This window comes from Pseudophryne corroboree, chromosome 1 (genome assembly GCF_028390025.1).
Source record: "Pseudophryne corroboree isolate aPseCor3 chromosome 1, aPseCor3.hap2, whole genome shotgun sequence".
NCBI lineage: Eukaryota > Metazoa > Chordata > Amphibia > Anura > Myobatrachidae > Pseudophryne > Pseudophryne corroboree.
The window spans coordinates 835,760,815-835,781,021 of record NC_086444.1 but is presented as its reverse complement, the minus strand read 5'-3'; the positions used below and the strand labels follow the sequence as shown (position 1 = coordinate 835,781,021).

General features: G+C 45.7%; 1 protein-coding gene across 7 annotated transcripts in view; it reads right to left on the bottom strand.

Annotated features, from left to right (window-relative positions):
- The window catches only part of MAPK10 (mitogen-activated protein kinase 10), a 485,680-nt gene that overhangs the window by 283,142 nt on the left and 182,331 nt on the right, over positions 1-20,207 (bottom strand). For 4 of the 7 annotated variants that reach the window (XM_063919881.1, XM_063919876.1, XM_063919875.1 and 1 more), the window contains one exon: positions 14,918-14,989. In XM_063919881.1, the coding sequence (XP_063775951.1) occupies positions 14,918-14,989 (72 nt within the window). Of the gene's footprint in view, positions 1-14,890; positions 14,990-20,207 lie in introns of all 7 variants that reach the window. The other 3 variants (XM_063919877.1, XM_063919878.1, XM_063919879.1) reach the window with 2 other exon arrangements.

Genomic DNA, 20,207 nt, shown 5'->3' with positions numbered 1-20,207 from the left:
CCTCATACATGTCGACACACACGTACCGACATACAGCACACACATAGGGAATGCTCTGATAGAGGACAGGACCCACTAGCCCTTTGGGGAGACAGAGGGAGAGTTTGCCAGCACACACCAAAACGCTATAATTATCCAGGGACAACCTTTATATAAGTGTTCCTCCCTTATAGCATTTTAATATATATACATATCGCCAAATCAGTGCCCCCCCTCTCTGTTTTAACCCTGTTTCTGTAGTGCAGTGCAGGGGAGAGCATGGGAGCCTTCCCACCAGCCTTTCTGTGAGGGAAAATGGCGCTGTGTGCTGAGGAGAATAGGCCCCGCCCCCTTTTCGGCGGGCTTCTTCTCCGGAGTTTTAGATATCTGGCAGGGGTTAAATACATCCATATAGCCTCAAGGGCTACATGTGATGTATTTTTCGCCATACAGGTATTATACATTGCTGCCCAGGGCGCCCCCCCCCCAGCGCCCTGCACCCTCCGTGACCGCTGTGTGAAGTGTGCTGACAACAATGGCGCACAGCTGCAGTGCTGTGCGCTACCTGATGAAGACTGAGAGTCTTCTGCCGCCTGGTTCCGGACCTCTTCATCTTCAGCATCTGCAAGGGGGGTCGGCGGCGCGGCTCCGGGACGAACCCCAGGGCGAGCCCTGTGTTCCGACTCCCTCTGGAGCTATGTCCAGTAGCCTAAGAATCCAATCCATCCTGCACGCAGGTGAGTTGAAAATCTCTCCCCTAAGTCCCTCGATGCAGTGAGCCTGTTGCCAGCAGGACTCACTGAAAATAAAGAACCTAAAAACTTTTTCTAAGCAACTCTTTAAGAGAGCCACCTAGATTGCACCCTTCTCGGCCGGGCACAAAAACCTAACTGAGGCTTGGAGGAGGGTCATAGGGGGAGGAGCCAGTACACACCATGTGATCCTAAAAGCTTGCTTTTGTGCCCTGTCTCCTGCGGAGCCGCTATTCCCCATGGTCCTGACGGAGTCCCCAGCATCCACTAGGACGTTAGAGAAACAAACGATATTTATCCTAAATGTTCGTCATTGACACAACCTTCTAAAAATACACTAAAACAATGTTACAATCTTATGCATAAACAAATTCCAGTTGATGTGAGGATTTTACAGTCAGGTGATCACAGCCAGAACTTGAAATGGATGTATCTCCAACCAGATGCTTGTAATAAAGGCTTTATTAACCCGATGTTGCGAAACCCCCAAATTAATTGTCAATCAGTGTTTCTTCCTAAGTGGACAGTTTGATTTCACAGAAGTGTGATTGACTTGGAGTTACATTGTGTTGTTTATGTGTTCCCTTTATTTTTTTGAGCAGTGTATATATATATATCTATATCTAGCTATCTATCTATCTATATATATATATATATATATATATATATATATATATATATATATATATATTGTAACACTGTAGGGGTGCAAGGCGCCTTTTCCTGGGGAATATGGTAGCACGCAGCAGCTGAGGAACAACACAAGTCCAGTTTCTGGTACAACTGACCCCGGCCAGTTTTATTGAAACAGAAAATAAAACAAACCCCAAAATAAAAATACCTTGCCTGTCCGGCACTAACTAAACATAAGATATTCCTAACTGTCACTAAACAAAACACAGAGTTCTTCAGTACATACTGTATAGCTTACTTGCATCAGAAACAGAAAGCGTGTCTCTCACACACAGATCCCTCAGCCTTCCCAGGCAGTCTGCCCATACTAATCAGGTTAGCAGCACTATAACACACTTACACAGCTGAAACCCTGATTAGCCCTCTGTGAGGCCAAAGACCCGAACTGGGCCCAATGTCTAGAACTCGCCTTATCTCTCTCTCAGAGCCTTTACCCAGCTTTTACAGCAAACTGAAAAGGTTCAGACAAAACAAAAAGCATTTTTCCTAGAAGTTAACATTTTCTAAAACATGTAAGACAAGAACCTGGGACAAATATACCTGCCCTCAAACACTATCCCAGTGTTCTTGTCACATATCCCCCTCCCCTGTTTCGACCTAGGGGCCGGAACACTTGTAGCCCCCAAACAGAAGATGCGAGACAATGCATCTGCGTTGGCCAATTGTGTTCCCGGTCTATGTTCGACAGTAAACTTAAAGTCCTGCAACGCTAGAAACCATCTAGTTACACGAGCATTCTTGCCTCTATTTACATACATCCATTTTAAAGGGGCATGGTCTGTCACTAGTCTGAATTGTCTACCCAAGAGGTAATATCTCAAGGTATCTAGTGCCCACTTAATGGCCAAAGCCTCCTTTTCCACAATGGCATACCTTTTTTCATGCTCATTGAGTTTCCTACTCAAATAAATGATAGGGTGTTCGTCCCCATCTCTGGTTTGGGACAGCACAGCACCTATCCCTACCTCTGAGGCATCTGTCTGTACCACAAATTCTTTTGAAAAATCTGGTGTTATCAACACCGGTTGTGAACACAAAGCCACTTTTAACGCTTGGAACGCCTTTTCTGCATCAGGGTTCCATTTCACCACATTTGACTGCTTCCCTTTGGTAAGGTCTGACAACGGCACCGCTGTGGTCGCAAAATTAGGAATAAACCGTCTATAGTACCCAGTAATTCCCAAAAAAGCCCTTACCTGTTTTTTATTCACTGGACGAGGCCAGTTTTGAATAGCATCAACTTTATTCAATTGGGGCCTAATCAGACCTCTGCCTATGGTGAAGCCCAAGTATTTGACCTCCTCCATTGCGAGGCAGCACTTCTTTGGGTTAGCAGTTAACCCTGCCTCTCTGATTGAGTCCAGTACTGCTTGTACTTTAACCAAATGGGACCCCCAGTCTGTACTGTGAATTACCACATCATCCAAATAGGCAGCTGCATATTTTCTATGGGGCCTCAAAATTTTATCCATCGCCCGTTGAAAGGTTGCTGGAGCCCCATGCAACCCAAAGGGTAACATCTTATACTGGTACAGCCCCTCCGGAACCGAAAAGGCTGTTTTTTCTTTGGCGCTATCAGATAAAGGTATTTGCCAGTAACCTTTGGTCAGGTCCAATGTGGTGAGAAACCTGGCTGTTCCCAGCCTTTCTACAAGCTCATCCACACGGGGCATGGGGTATGCGTCAAACTTGGACACCTCATTTAACTTACGAAAGTCATTACAGAAGCGTATGCTACCGTCGGGCTTCGGGATGAGCACTATGGGACTGGACCACTCACTGTTAGACTCCTCTATGACTCCAAGTTCTAACATGGTTTTAACTTCCTTAGAAATAGCTTCTCGCTGAGCTTCAGGAATCCTATATGGCTTTAAATGAACCCTGACCCCTGGTTCTGTGACAATGTCATGTTTTATTATGGTCGTTCGGCCAGGCAGCTCTGAAAATACCTCCCTATTTTGGATGAGAAATTCTTTAACCTGATTGTTCTGATCAGCTGATAATGTCTCTGACACCTTCACTGCGGGAAGCAACCGGGGTGAAAACACCGAAGGGCAAGGCTCCGCTGACAGAGACAACCTATCTTTCCAGGGTTTGATTAAGTTAACATGGTAAATCTGTTCGGGTTTTCTCTTTCCCGGCTGGTATACTTTGTAATTAACCTCATTCACTTTTTCCCTAATCTCAAATGGACCCTGCCATTTAGCTAGGAATTTGCTTTCCACAGTGGGTACCAAAACAAGAACTCTATCTCCAGGAGCAAATTCCCGTATCTTGGCACTCCGGTTATAGACCCTCTGTTGAGCACTTTGGGCCTGTTCCATGTGCTCTCTGACAACAGGTACCACGGCTGCAATCCTATCCTGCATTTGTGTTACATGCTCAATAACGCTTCTATAAGGAGTGGGCTGTCCTTCCCACGTCTCTTTGGCAATATCCAACAACCCTCTGGGGTGTCTACCATACAACAAATCAAACGGAGAAAACCCCGTAGAGGACTGAGGAACTTCTCTGATGGCCATTAACAAGTAGGGCAACAAACAATCCCAGTTTTTCCCATCTCTCTCAACAACCTTTTTTAACATACTTTTTAATGTTTTATTAAACCTTTCCACCAACCCGTCAGTTTGGGGATGGTAGATGGACGTCCTGAGGTGAGTGACCTTAAATAACTTGCACAATTCTTTCATGATCCTTGACATAAATGGAGTACCTTGGTCAGTCAAAATTTCTTTTGGTATTCCCACTCTACTAAATACCTGCACCAGCTCCTTAGCTATCGCCTTGGTTGTGATAGTGCGTAAAGGGACAGCCTCAGGATATCGAGTGGCATAGTCCATAATTACCAGGATATACTGATGGCCCCGAGCAGACTTTAACAAGGGCCCCACGAGATCCATGGCTATTCTGTCAAACGGGACCTCTATAATAGGCATGGGAACTAGTGGGCTCCTGAAATGGGGTCTAGGGGCATGATACTGGCATTCAGGACAGGAAGAACAATATTCAGACACTTCTTTATAAACCCCTGGCCAAAAGAACCTTTGTAAAACTCTTTCAGTGGTTTTTTCTGCCCCTAAATGTCCTGCGGTAACGTGACTATGAGCTAAATCTAGTACCGTTCTCCGATAAGGCTGGGGAACTACCAGCTGTTCTACCACATCCTCACCCCTTTTGACAATGTGGTACAAGAGCTCATTACAGATGGCCATGTGGGGATACGTAACCCTGTCACCTGGTACCACAGGTTCCCCATTAACAATTTTAACATTCTCTCTAGCCTTTATTAAGGTAGGATCCTTTAACTGTTCAGACGCAAACAGATCCTTCTTTACCTCCAGGTCAGGCACGCTTTCAGTTCTAACTACTATGTCTCTGTTCCCGGCAAGAGGGTCCTCACTGGACTCCCCATCTGTCACTTCCCCAGCCAAACTAGCAAAAGGCAAAGGGCCAGAAAGTTCCGAAGACCCACGTACATCCATAAAATCACCGGTATTATCAACTGGCTTTTTACTTCTCACATCTGTTGATAACCGTGATTCCCACAGTTTCCAAAAATGAGGAAAATCCCTCCCTATTATGGCCTCATGCACCAAGGTAGGGACCAGTCCCACTTTAACCATTGCTGACCCACAACAAGTTTCTATATTCACCTCAGCAGTGGCATAATGTTGGGTATCCCCATGTATGCAAGTTACCCCAATAGGTATTTGCTGGACCTTTAAGGGGTTCACTAACCCAGCTTTCACGAGGGTAACTAAACTTCCTGAATCTAGCAAGGCATCTACCCGGTTACCCTCTAAGAACACATCACACATTTGTTTTTCCAGCTCAGGTGAAGGTACCACAGTACAGGCTAACCTAGCAAAGAAAGACATTCTGCGACATTCAAAGGCAGCATCACATTGCATGGGTTCTTGCATGACTGGGCAATTGGCAACAACATGACCTGGCATACCACATCTAAAACATTTAACCACACGATTATCAACCCGTTTGGGCAACATAGACCGTTCTAGCCCCATTGGCCTGTCTCCAGGGCCAGTGTTTACAGTCTCTCCAGCCTTGCGTTCTCTTAACCGCCCAGCAACGTTTTCCCACGGAACAGTCTTACCAGTCTTTACTGAAGGGCGCTGTCGAGGATCTATGGGTTGCTGGGTGGTCATCAGTAGTTCCTCTGCTGCCAAATACCGCTCTACCATGTCTACTAATTGGTCAGCAGTACCCGGGTTTCCATGGCTCACCCACTTGCGCAGGACCATGGGCAAAGATCTCAAGTAGCGGTCCATGACGACTCTTTCAACCATCTGGGGACCAGTTAATGTCTCTGGCTGTAGCCATTTTTTTGTTAGCTGAATAAGGTCGTGCATCTGAGAGCGCGGAGGCTTCTCCATGGCGTACACCCAACGGTGCACCCGTTGTGCTCGTACTGACAGCGTGACTCCCAGGCGGGTCAGGATCTCAGTCTTTAGTTTATCATAGTCCCGAGCCTCAGCAGGGCTTAAATCAAAGTACGCTTTTTGGGGCTCACCTGACAGAAAAGGTGCCAGCAGACTGGCCCACTGTGCTTTTGGCCAGTTCTCACGCTCTGCAGTCCTTTCAAACGTGGTCAAGTAGGCCTCCACATCGTCAGCCTCTGTCATTTTCTGCAAGAAGTGACTGGCCCGTATAGAACTAGAGCTGGTCGGAGCACTGACGGCCACATCTCCAATCCGGGCTGCAAGGCTCTGCACCACTTCTGTTAAGGCCTCTCTATCCTGACGCTGTTGCCGGTAAAGTTCGTCAATAGCCACCTGCTGCTGTCTCCTATTTTCCTCCATTGCCACCTGCTGCTGTCGGTTGGCCTCCTGCTGAGCCGCTGTAGCTTGCAGCAAGGCTTTAAGCAGATCCTCCATGTCGACAGATTTTTCAGGCGGCTTTGTAGCTGCTTTCACCCAAGACATATATCAAACCCTCAGGGGTGAGTCTCAGTAACTTCACACTGGGCTGTATCTGCATAAACCACCGTTTTCTGCAGGCCTCACAAAGCTGCTGCTTTCACTTATGCGCAGAACGGGGTTGCTCGCATTCTCCACCAAGTTGTAACACTGTAGGGGTGCAAGGCGCCTTTTCCTGGGGAATATGGTAGCACGCAGCAGCTGAGGAACAACACAAGTCCAGTTTCTGGTACAACTGACCCCGGCCAGTTTTATTGAAACAGAAAATAAAACAAACCCCAAAATAAAAATACCTTGCCTGTCCGGCACTAACTAAACATAAGATATTCCTAACTGTCACTAAACAAAACACAGAGTTCTTCAGTACATACTGTATAGCTTACTTGCATCAGAAACAGAAAGCGTGTCTCTCACACACAGATCCCTCAGCCTTCCCAGGCAGTCTGCCCATACTAATCAGGTTAGCAGCACTATAACACACTTACACAGCTGAAACCCTGATTAGCCCTCTGTGAGGCCAAAGACCCGAACTGGGCCCAATGTCTAGAACTCGCCTTATCTCTCTCTCAGAGCCTTTACCCAGCTTTTACAGCAAACTGAAAAGGTTCAGACAAAACAAAAAGCATTTTTCCTAGAAGTTAACATTTTCTAAAACATGTAAGACAAGAACCTGGGACAAATATACCTGCCCTCAAACACTATCCCAGTGTTCTTGTCACAATATATATATATATATATATATAGAAAGGGGGTAGACCTAAAAATAGCGCTATGTATGGAGCTCAACCTCAAGACGTGCTCCCTGTTAGATGGAGTACAAAGGTACAAATGCAAAAAAAGGGGTAATGTCTAAGGGAGCTTGTCTATGATTATATCTTCCAGGATTTGACCACAATTCACTTAAAAGATTCCGATTTATTTATATAAAAATATTGAACAATCACAGTGAATGACAAATGGCTGACATAATTAAAATGCAGACATCAGATATGGAAACCGTATATTGCGGACAATTCGTTAATCCAATGTTGTTTTCTTAATTAGTACATATCCAATGTTCTCATACCTGAACCAAAACCCAACGCGTTTCGTCCAACTGGACTTCATCAGGGGCTCATTATCAAAAAGGTCAGAAGAACATAAAAGAATGGATGACCAATCAATGATCGTATAAATCTCACAAAAAAAATCAGTAAAAACAAGCTTGCAATAACAGATGCAATAAAAAATGCTCTGAATTCACAGCTAGATTTGTATTGAATATGCCAATTCGGTAAGGCAAACAGTAACACAATAATGCTGAATTCGCTGTAAGCCACAATTTCATTTATGTAGACAATGCTCAGCAGGAAGAGTGGCTACTCCTAGGAGTAACTACCCACCCCCAAACCCCCTCCTCTCACCGAACCGTTAGTTCCTCACTGATGCCCAGGAACAACCATAGCAGGCAGCAGCGGCAGCCACTGTAATTGGCGCCGGTGTCCGGCACTGCGCTACAATCAAGAAACTACATGAACTACACCTCCCAGCAGTCCTTGCTGCAGTGAGCTCACGGTATCAAGGGTTGCTGGGAGTTGTAGTTTATGCAGTTTCTTGACTGTAATTGGTGCCGGGGTCTGACACCGCGCCACAGTGGCTGCCGCTGCTGCTGGCTATGATCGTTCCTGGGCGTCAGTGCAGGTGAGGAACGGTCAGTGGTGGTGAGGTTGGGGTGGTCGGGGGTGGACAGTGGCTGCCATTAAAATTGAATCTACCTTCTGGCCGGGGGTGGCACCCCTGCGAGTGCCATCTTGACCGATAGGTGGATACGCCCCTGGGTCTAGCCAACATGTGGTGTCATGTTACATTTGAAAAGTAACAATATTTAAAAATCCAAAATTGGTACAGGGCCAGTTCTAGACCTTGTGGAGCTTATGGCAAAACTTTCCATTGAGTGTCCCACATAGAAACATAGAATTTGACGGCAGATAAAAACCACTTGGCCCATCTAGTCCGCCCCTTTTTTTTTTTTTTACAATATTTTTACCCTAACCTTATTTGATCCTTATTTCTTTGCAAGGATATCCTTATGTCTATCCCATGCATGTTTAAATTGCTCTACTGTCTTAACCTCTACCACCTCTGCTGGGGGACTATTCCACTTGTCCACTACCTTTTCTGTGAAGAAATTTTTCCAAAAATTTCCCCTGAACCTTCCTCCATCCAGTCTCAGTTGCAATGGGCCCGCCCTCAGTCTCATCCCCGGCTGGCCACACTGCAGAGGTTTTGCGCATGCGCGCAAGAGCTGGAGAGCTTTGTACTTGTGCAAACGGGGCTTTTTTTGTGCATGCGCAAAACATGATTTTTTTCTAACAAATTGTTTTGATTTGATGTGACGGCTTTTCGATCGACTACGTACGGATCGTAGTGCGCACGTGTGAGGCCAAACTGCGAAAGAATCCAGAATTTGTTTTGATCGCTAGACATACGTAGGTTGATTGACAGGAAGTGGACATTTGGGGGTGGTAGCTGGATGTTTTCTGGGAGTGTCAGGCAAAACACAGGCGTTCCCAAGCATTTTCAGGGAGGGTGTATGATGTCAGCTCCGGCCCCGATCAGCCTGTTTCTATCGCACTAGAGGACTAGGTCCTGTGCTACGCACAGACTGGAAAAAACCTTCGATGGTGAGTGAGTTGCGAACAGATTTGATGCTGACCGGCGTTTGCAAAGCCTTTCGCACGGCGTACGCAGACTTGCACAGGGCAGGTATTCACTCTGTCTGGGCAGTGACTATCTGATCGCAAACCTCTGAGGAGCAATCAGGTCTGAATTAGGCCCTTAATTTCTGAGTAAATTCTCATTAAAAACATATTAGCATGTGGATGTCTGGAGCGTGCGTATATTGTATAAAATAGGATTTTAATACCTAACGGTAAATCCTTTTCTCTTAGTCCATAGAGGATGCTGGGGTCACCATTAGAAACATGGGGTATAGACGGGATCCGCAGGAGACATGGGCACTTTAAGAATTTGGAAGGGTGTGAACTGGCTCCTCCCTATATGCCCCTCCTCCAGACTCCAGTTATATGAACTGTGCCCAGGGAGATGGACATTTCGAGGAAAGGATTTATTGTTAAACTAAGGTGAGATTCATACCAGCTCACACCTCAAGAATGCCGTACAACGTGGCATTCAACAGAACACAAGCCAACGGCATGAACAAATGCAGCAACATGCTGACAAAAACATAACACAACATGTGTGTAACCACAACTAATAACTGCAGATACAGTATATACAGTACGCACTGGGACGGGCGCCCAGCATCCTCTATGGACTAAGAGAAAAGGATTTACCGGTAGGTATTAAAATCCTATTTTCTCATACGTCCTAGAGGATGCTGGGGTCACCATTAGAACCATGGGGTTATACCAAGGCTCTAGAATGGGCGGGAGAGTGCGGATGACTCTGCAGCACCGATTGACCAAACTTAAGGTCTTTATCGGCCAAGGTGTCAAACTTGTAGAACTTTGCAAATGTGTTTGACCCCGACCAAGTAGCTGCTCGGCAAAGTTGTAATGCCGAGACCCCCCCGGGTTGCCGCCCAGGATGAGCCCACCTTTCTAGTAGAATGGGCCTTCACCGATTCCGGTAACAGCAATCCAGCCGTGGAATGAGCATGCTGAATCTTGTTACAGATCCAGCGTGCAGGACACGCTGGATCAACCCTGCTGGGAGCAAACCGGACAAACAGAGCCTCTGTTTTCCTAATCTGAGCCGTTCTGGCGACATAAATCTTCAAAGCTCTGACCACTTCCATAGATTTTGACTCAGCTAAGGCGTCAATAGCCACAGGCACCACAATAGGTTGGTTCATGTGGAAAGAGGAAACCACCTTCGGTAAAAATTGTTGACGTGTCCTCAATTCAGCTCTATCTTCATGGAAGATCAAATAAGGGCTCTTGTGAGACAAGGCCGCTAACTCAGACACCCACCTTGCAGATGCCAAGGCCAACAGGATGACCACTTTCCAAGTGAGGAATTTCAACTCCACCTTCCGTAAAGGTTCAAACCAATGTGATTGAAGGAACTGCAACACCACATTAAGATCCCATGGTGCCACTGGAGGCACAAATGGAGGTTGGATGTGCAACACACCTTTCACGAAAGTCTGAACTTCTGGAAGGGAGGCCAATTGTTTCTGAAAGAAAACCGATAAGGCCGAAATCTGTACCTTAATTGAGCCCAATTTTAGGCCCGCATCCACACCTGCTTGTAGAAAATGGAGAAACCGTCCTAGCCGAAACTCTTCCGTAGGAGCCCCCTTGGATTCACACCAAGAAACATATTTTCTCCAAATACGGTGGTAATGTTTAGATGTTACCCCTTTTCTGGCTTGAATAAGTGTGGGAATGACTTCACTGGGAATACCCTTACGGGCTAGGATTTTGTGCTCAACGCCATGCCGTCAAACGTAGCCGCGGTAAGTCCTGATACACGCACGGCCCCTGTTGTAACAGGTCCTCGCGCAGAGGAAGAGGCCAGGGATCTCCTATGAGTAATTCCTGAAGATCTGGATACCAAGCCCTCCTTGGCCAGTCTGGGACAATGAGGATCGCCCGGATCTTTGTTCTTCTTATGATCTTTAGAACCTTTGGAATGAGAGGAAGTGGAGGGAATACATACACCGACTGAAACACCCACGGTGTCACCAGTGCATCCACTGCTATTGCTTGAGGGTCCCTTGACCTGGAACAATATCTCTGAAGCTTCTTGTTGAGACGAGATGCCATCATGTCTACTTGAGGAACTCCCCAACGACTTGTCACCTCTGCGAAGACTTCTTGGTGGAGGCCCCACTCTCCTGGATGGAGATCGTGTCTTGCTTGCGAAGGAGAACCATCATCTCCGCCATCACTTTGGTGAAAATCCTCGGAGCCGTGGACAGACCAAACGGCAACGTTTGTAATTGGTAATGACAATCCTGAATTGCAAACCTCAGGTAAGCCTGATGCGGAGGATAAATGGGAACAAGTAAGTAGGCATCCTTTATGTCCACCGACACCATTAAATCCCCTTCCTCCAGACTGGAGATCACTGTTCGGAGAGACTCCATCTTCAATTTGAATTTCTTTAGGTAGAAATTTAGGGATTTCAGGTTTAGGATTGGTCTGACCGAGCCGTCCGGCTTCGGAACCACAACCAGGCTCGAATAAAAACCTTCTCCCTGTTGAGACTGGGGAACCCTGACTATAACTTGATTTTGACACAACTTTTGTATTGCGTCGCAAACTACCTCCCTGTCCGGAAGAGAAGCTGGTAAGGCCGATTTGAAAAAACGTCGAGGAGGAACGTCTTGAAACTCCAGCTTGTACCCTTGAGATACTATTTGTAAAACCCATGGGTCTAGGTCCGAACGAACCCAAAACTGACTAAAGAGTTTGAGACGCGCCCCCACCGGTGCGGACTCCCGCATAGGAGCCCCAACGTCATGCGGTGGAATTAGCAGAAGCCTGGGAGGACTTCTGCTCCTGGGAGCCTGACAAGGCTGGTGATCGTTTACCTCTTCCCCTTCCTCTAGTAGCAGGGAAGGAAGAACCTCGGCCCTTTCTGTATTTATTGGGCCGAAAGGACTGCATCTGATAGTGATGTGTTTTCTTTTGTTGTGGAGGAACATAAGGCAAAAAGGATGACTTACCCGCGGTAGCTGTAGATACCAAATCATCAAGGCCGTCACCAAATAAGGCCTTACCTTTATATGGTAGAGTCTCCATACTTTTCTTGGAATCAGCATCAGCATTCCATTGGTGAATCCACAACGCTCGTCTAGCTGAGACTGCCATGGCATTGGCCTTTGATCCCAAAAGACCAATATCTCTTGCAGCTTCCTTAAGGTATGCTGCAACGTTCTTGATATAACCCAGTGTCAAGAGGATGCTATCCTTATCTAGGGTATCTATTTCAGAAGACAAGTTGTCTGCCTACTTTTCGATAGCACTACTTACCCACGCAGACGCAATGAAAGGTCTGAGTAGCGTACCTGTGGTCGCATAAATGGACTTTAATGTAGTTTCTTGTTTACGATCCCGTGTCAGGTGACGGGAGAGCCACCTTTTTAGAAAAACGTGACAGGGCCTTGTCCACGGTGGGGGGTGACTCCCACTTTTCCCTATCTGCCGAGGGAAATGGATAAGCTACCGTAATTCTTTTGGGAATCTGAAACTTTTTGTCAGGACTTTCCCAGACTTTTTCACATAGCGTGTTCAGTTCATGAGAGGGAGGAAACGTTATCTCAGGTTTCTTCTTCTTATACATACAGACCATTTTATCTGGAACAGCAGGGTCCTCAGTGATATGCAATACCTCTTTAATAGCCACAATCATGTACTGAATGCTCTTTGCCAATTTCGGATCTAATCTGGAATCACTATAGTCGACACTGGAATCAGTGTCCGTGTCGGTAGCAGTGTCAGCCAACTGGGTAAACGTACGTTTCTGTGACCCCGAGGGGACCTGAACTTGTAATAACATATCTTCCACAGATTTCTTCCATGCCTGGGTCTGAGACTCAGACTTGTCTAATCTCTTACTAATATGAGCTACATTAGCATTCAAAGCATTCAACACATTTACCCAATCAGGAGTCGGCGATGCCGACATGGTCACCTCCACCGCCTTTTGTGTCTCTAATACAGCCTCCTCCTGTGAAGAGCACTCAGCTTCAGACATGCCGACACACGTGTAAGAAACACCCACAGACACACTGGGCTTATAGGGGACAGACCCCCAGAAAAGCCTGTCAGAGAGACACAGAGGGAATTTGCCAGCTCACACCCCAGTGCCAAATACATGGGTCTGAAGCGATTACTAAATGCCCCAGACCTGTAGCGCTTTTTATATTATATTATTGCACCAAATAACCTGCCCCCCCCCCTGTTTAGACCCTGATACTTGCTCAGTAGTGTGAGGAAGGACCAGCGTCTCTGCAGCCAGCGGAGATGAAATGGCGCCGAGCGAGCTGTGGGGACGGATCTCCGTCCCCTTAATGGCGCGCTTCCGTCCCGCTCTTTGTAATACTGATTATACTGGCGGTGGTTAGGACAGTGCCTTTGCACTAATGTCCTCCCAGTAGTGCTGTGTGTGTGAGCGGGAGCTTGGCGCGCAGCGTCCACTCGCTGTGCGGTACCTCAGGGAAATGCCGTCACTGAAGTCTTCTTTCTTCTTCTACTCACCTGTCTTCTGACTTCTGGCTCTGTAAGGGGGGTGACGGCCGGCTGTGGGAGCGAGCATCTGAGCGTACCCAACGATCAAACCCTCAGGAGCTAATGGTGTCCTGTAGCCAGAAGCAGAGCCATTAAACTCACTAGAAGTTGGTCATACTTCTCTCCCCTCAGTCCCACGAAGCAGGGAGGTTGTTGCCAGCAGCCTCCCTGAACATAAAAAACCTAACACAAAGTATTTTCAGAGAAACTCAGTAGAGCACCCTGTAATGCGTCCAGTCTCACTGGGCACAATTCTAAAACTGGAGTCTGGAGGAGGGGCATAGAGGAAGGAGCCAGTTCACACCCTTTGAAAGTCTTAAAGTGCCCATATCTCCTGCGGATCCCGTCTATACCCCATGTTTCTAATGGTGACCCCAGCATCCCCTAGGACGTATGAGAATAGAAGGCTAATGAATGGATTATTGATTTTTGTAATTAACCTTTAGTGCACAATAGATTGTGTTTTACATGATGTCATTTATTTTTCTGTACTTGTTTTTCTCTATTATTGCATTGGGTTTATTATACATGGTAGTATGTTGTCTGTGTTAAAAAATTACTTGGGGGGGGTCATTCCGAGTTGATCGCTCGCCAGCTACTTTTTGCAGCGCTGCGATCAGATAGTCGCCGCCTATAGGGGAGTGTATTTTCGCTTTGCAAGTGTGCAAACGCCTGTGCAGCTGAGCTCTGCAAAAACATTTTGTGCAGTTTCTGAGTAGCTCTGAACTTACTCAGCCCTTGTGATCACTTCAGCCTGTCTGGTCCCGGAATTGACATCAGACACCCGCCCTGCAAACGCTTGGACACGCCTGCGTTTTCCCAAACACTCCCAAAGAACGGTCAGTTGACACCCATAAATGCCTTCTTCTTGTCAATCACCTTGCGATCGGCTGTGCAAATGGATTCTTCGTTAAATTCATCGCTAAGCAACGATCCGCTTTGTACCCATACGACGTGCCTGCGTATTGCGGTGCGTACGCATGCGCAGTAGTGACCTGATTGCTGCGCTGCGAAAAAACGGCAGTGTGAGAACAGGTCGGAATGACCGCCTTGATTCCTTGACAATTGCTTGACAAATGTATTTTCTAAATTTAGCATAACATTTATAATTTTTTCTATCAGCATAAATGAATTGTGACGCAATGTTATACAACATCCAAGCATAAACTGATATCAGAAAGATACATTTAATGTAACACTGACATTCATACAAATGAAATTGGGAAACTGTAAAATGACAAATAACAAACAATTTGGAAGGAAATGGAAGAACAAATTCATACGGTACCTTGTTTTACCTGTATGGAACACACACCTGACAAAAGGCAATTTTCACATCCAGGGTAGGTTCACTGCAGTTGTACAAGAAATGTCGGCTCATAAATACCTGCATGAAGATTAAAATATTAATATTAGATTATATGCTGTAACCCATAACAAATAAAGCTAAGGCTGTCATATTTCTAAGACATCTTTAAAAAATTGAATGTTAAAATCTGATAGGCTGCTGTAGATTACATTACATTACATTATAACTGTGTAATTAAATAAGACCTTAGGTGGTTCATTTCTGGAACAACATTTATGAATTATTCACTCAATGAAAAAATATGTATATAATACAAAAAAAGTCTGCGCAGTTTGAGAACTGCAGGCACACAAAAAGGCTTGCGAGATTATTTCTGGCAATACATCCAGTTGGACAGCATGTAAAGTACATTGTTTATATTTTGGTAATGCAATAAATTTTAGCCACTAAATGAAAAAGATGCCACTTGGCCCCTTGACAAATGGAGAGTACGCTATTACTCAGCAACATGGATTGGCACAGGACATCACTGGGCAACCTGTGCACTAGTTAGAATTGTGTAGTAGAAAAAACATATGCTAGAACAGGAAATGGTTTGGGCTACATAAATAATATTTAGTTAATTTAAACCACCTAATATCTATATATGCATCAGAATGATTTTTTTTTAATGAAAAGTATTTATTGAGACATTGCAGAGTAAAATAACAATCGGCAGTATACAACATTTTAACACATCCAGACATGAGCAACAATTGTGTGATACAGTTCTATTGTTACAAATATATTCATCCATAGAGTATTGGGAGCAGACAAGATGTATTATATTGGTATAAACTTGCAGTGGACAAATATTGGGATACTTTGGTAATAGATCACCTACAGTATATAGCTGACAGAACCTGAGCGGGAGACGTCGATCATGTAATACCTTAACTCAAGGAAAAGGGTGGATCTTAAGGGCCCCAGACACTAGAATGATAATGCCCAATTTCATCCAATTTGGCCATTTGGGCCGATATATCGGGTGAAATCGGGCATTTTGGAGGTGTTTTCAATCCGATGCACGTTCTCATGAGGGTCGGATCGGCTCCCCTAGATCGCTAGTGCTGCAATCGTGATATGTCGGTTCCCGCAGGCATGGCTGGGATCGCATACGATATAGCACATGCAAAATGTACAAAATCGTATGGAACCACTCCTGGGAAGCTCCCGGGAGAGTTCAAGGGAAATCGCCTTCGACTTCAGCCTCAGGACATATCGTTGTAGTGTATCGGGCCCTTAACATAGCCATCCTGGTAAGATACCAGGTGGTTGTATTAAGGCTGGGATGAACTTGTTCTCTGGCTGTGATGAAATTGTTCTCTGGTTGTCAAAGACAAGGTGTCTACAGTATATAAGACTCCCATAGTGTTAAAAAGCGTTAGACTTATTTACTCAAGCCAGCCCTGCAAGATAATTTTCTTTTCCATGACACTTAAGGCAAATAAGAGCTTTTTACTCTCAGGGGTCATGAGAAGATTTGGGTAAAAAACACAGAGAACTGCCTACTCGGGAGTGACATGAACATAGTTTAAAGGGTTAGCCTCCGCATATCTGCGGACGAGATGCCCCAAAAAATTGAATGATAAGGCATGCCCAAAGACAATGGTAAGTGCATACCTCCCAACTGTCCCGACTCCAGTGGGACAGTCCCGCTATTCGGACACTGTCCCGCTGCCCCAATCGCAGGTGGGGCAGTTGGGGGAGCCTTTGATCGCTCTGTTCTGCAAAGCAGTGAGTGATCTCTGAATACATGCGCATGGCATCTATTCAGTGCTGGGAGGTGAGTAGGGGGCTGCCTAGCTGCCCAGTGAGCGCTGGGCATGCCTTCTAAATGGCAAAGAAAAGGGTCCACATTGTGAGGCCCCAACCACCAGGTAGAAGCCACACCCTCCCAAATGAGGCCACAACCCTTTCTAGGTCCCGGTTCCCTTCTTTGAAAAGTTGGGAGGTATGTAAGTGTGATTATTTTTTTAAGTGTTTTTGAATTACTGAAAATGCTTATTGTGTCATATTAGTATTTTATATGTGCACATGCCAAAAAATGCTAAATGTTTAAAGGACCACTAAACCCTAAAACTGTAAGATTTAAATATGAGCCATGAAAGTAAATTCACCTTTTTACAAGTGTTATAATTGTATCTGATACTGGTGGAAAAGATAAACCTGTAGTAACTTAAGCTGCAGTGATATCAGTGGCCCTACCCCTGTTAATAAATCTACTAGCTGAAACTAAAATGAGATGGGCTGTACATCAAATCAATTGCCCAATTGTAAAGCTAAAAAAAGTCTTGAATTCAGTATAGAAAATAACGTGAAAAAAACAAAACAAAAACAACCAATGATTAAAGCATTATTCTTCACAAATGATGAAGATTCTTCTGTGATAATTGTAAGAGCAAGGGGAACACATCTACAGTATTCAGGCTGGTGTGGTGAACGGCTACGGTATGCAGAGGACACAGAATGCTAATGAAGATCAGTACATCAAAGTTTCACTGTTCAGTGAGTGGTAATTTTCTTTCCTCAGCTGGTAGCATACCAGGCATGAAACTCTGCACTTTTTTATCCTCTCCGCTGAATTAAAATTAAATATTCTGTTGGGGATTTGCTTGTTCCTGAGTCTTTATTAGAGTTCCATGGGCTACAGTTGCAGATAGACCAGGAAAAATAAATAGATCTTTTCTATAAGGGCTACGTCTCAAATTCTTGATAGATTTGATGGATATTGTTGTCCCTTTAGATTGGTTAAATAATAGAGTTTTCCTGCAAATAAATTGCAGTGCACTGAACTTGGGAATAGTTATATATGGGCAAAAGAAATGCATGAATGATAGATTGCAGATAAAGAGAATGCCTAGGACAGGCAAATCAATGGCGATACAAATGTTATATTTTCTTCCAATGAACTTGTAGCTGAAATATAATAAGAATTTACTTACCGATAATTCTATTTCTCATAGTCCGTAGTGGATGCTGGGGACTCTGTAAGGACCATGGGGGAATAGCGGCTCCGCAGGAGACTGGGCACAAAAGTAAAAGCTTTAGGACTAGCTGGTGTGCACTGGCTCCTCCCCCTATGACCCTCCTCCAAGCCTCAGTTAGGATACTGTGCCCGGACGAGCGTACACAATAAGGAAGGATTTTGAATCCCGGGTAAGACTCATACCAGCCACACCAATCACACCGTATAACTTGTGATCTGAACCCAGTTAACAGCATGATAACAGAGGAGCCTCTGAAAGATGGCTCACAACAATAATAACCCGATTTTTGTAACAATAACTATGTACAAGTATTGCAGACAATCCGCACTTGGGATGGGCGCCCAGCATCCACTACGGACTATGAGAAATAGAATTATCGGTAAGTAAATTCTTATTTTCTCTAACGTCCGTAGTGGATGCTGGGGACTCCGTAAGGACCATGGGGGAATAGCGGCTCCGCAGGAGACTGGGCACAAAAGTAAAAGCTTTAGGACTAGCTGGTGTGCACTGGCTCCTCCCCCTATGACCCTCCTCCAAGCCTCAGTTAGGATACTGTGCCCGGACGAGCGTACACAATAAGGAAGGATTTTGAATCCCGGGTAAGACTCATACCAGCCACACCAATCACACCGTATAACCTGTGATCTGAACCCAGTTAACAGCATGATAACAGAGGAGCCTCTGAAAGATGGCTCACAACAATAATAACCCGATTTTTGTAACAATAACTATGTACAAGTATTGCAGACAATCCGCACTTGGGATGGGCGCCCAGCATCCACTACGGACTATGAGAAATAGAATTATCGGTAAGTAAATTCTTATTTTCTCTAACGTCCTAAGTGGATGCTGGGGACTCCGTAAGGACCATGGGGATTATACCAAAGCTCCCAAACGGGCGGGAGAGTGCGGATGACTCTGCAGCACCAAATGAGAGAACTCCAGGTCCTCCTCAGCCAGGATATCAATTTTGTAGAATTTTACAAACGTATTTGCTCCTGACCAAGTAGCTGCTCGGCAAAGTTGTAAAGCCGAGACCCCTCGGGCAGCCGCCCAAGATGAGCCCACCTTCCTTGTGGAGTGGGCATTTACAGATTTTTGGCTGTGGCAGGCCTGCCACAGAATGTGCAAGCTGAATTGTACTACAAATCCAACGAGCAATAGTCTGCTTAGAAGCAGGAGCACCCAGCTTGTTGGGTGCACACAGGATAAACAGCGAGTCAGATTTCCTGACTCCAGCCGTCCTGGAAACATATATTTTCAGGGCACTGACAACGTCTAGCAACTTGGAGGCCTCCAAGTCCCTAGTAGCCGCAGGCACCACCAATAGGTTGGTTCAGGTGAGACGCTGAAACCACCTTGGGGAGAAACTGAGGACGAGTCCTCAATTCCGCCCTGTCCGAATGGAAAATCAGATAAGGGCTTTTTCAGGATAAAGCCGCCAATTCTGACACGCGCCTGGCCCAGGCCAGGGCCAACAGCATGACCACTTTCCATGTGAGATATTTTAACTCCACAGATTTAAGTGGTTCAAACCAATGTGACTTTTGGAACCCAAAACTACATTGAGATCCCAAAGTGCCACTGGAGGCACAAAAGGAGGCTGTATATGCAGTACCCCTTTTACAAACGTCTGAACTTCAGGGACTGAAGCTAGTTCTTTTTGGAAGAAAATTGACAGGGCCGAAATTTGAACCTTAATGGACCCCAATTTCAGGCCCATAGACACTCCTGTTTGCAGGAAATGTAGGAATCGACCCAGTTGAATTTCCTCCGTCGGGCCTTACTGGCCTCGCACCACGCAACATATTTTCGCCAATTGCGGTGATAATGTTTTTGCGGTTACATCCTTCCTGGCTTTGATCAGGATAGGGATGACTTCATCCGGAATGCCTTTTTTCCTTCAGGATCCGGCGTTCAACCGCCATGCCGTCAAACGCAGCCGCGGTAAGTCTTGGAACAGACAGGGTCCTTGCTGGAGCAGGTCCCTTCTTAGAGGTAGAGGCCACGGATCCTCCGTGAGCATCTCTTGAAGTTCCGGTTACCAAGTCCTTCTTGGCCAAGCCGGAACCACGAATATAGTGCTTACTCCTCTCCATCTTATCAATCTCAGTACCTTGGGTATGAGAGGCAGAGGAGGGAACACATACCCTGACTGGTACACCCACGGTGTTACCAGAGCGTCTACAGCTTATTGCCTGAGGGTCCCTGGACCTGGCGCAATACCTGTCGAGTTTTTAATCATGTGGAAGACTTCTGGGTGAAGT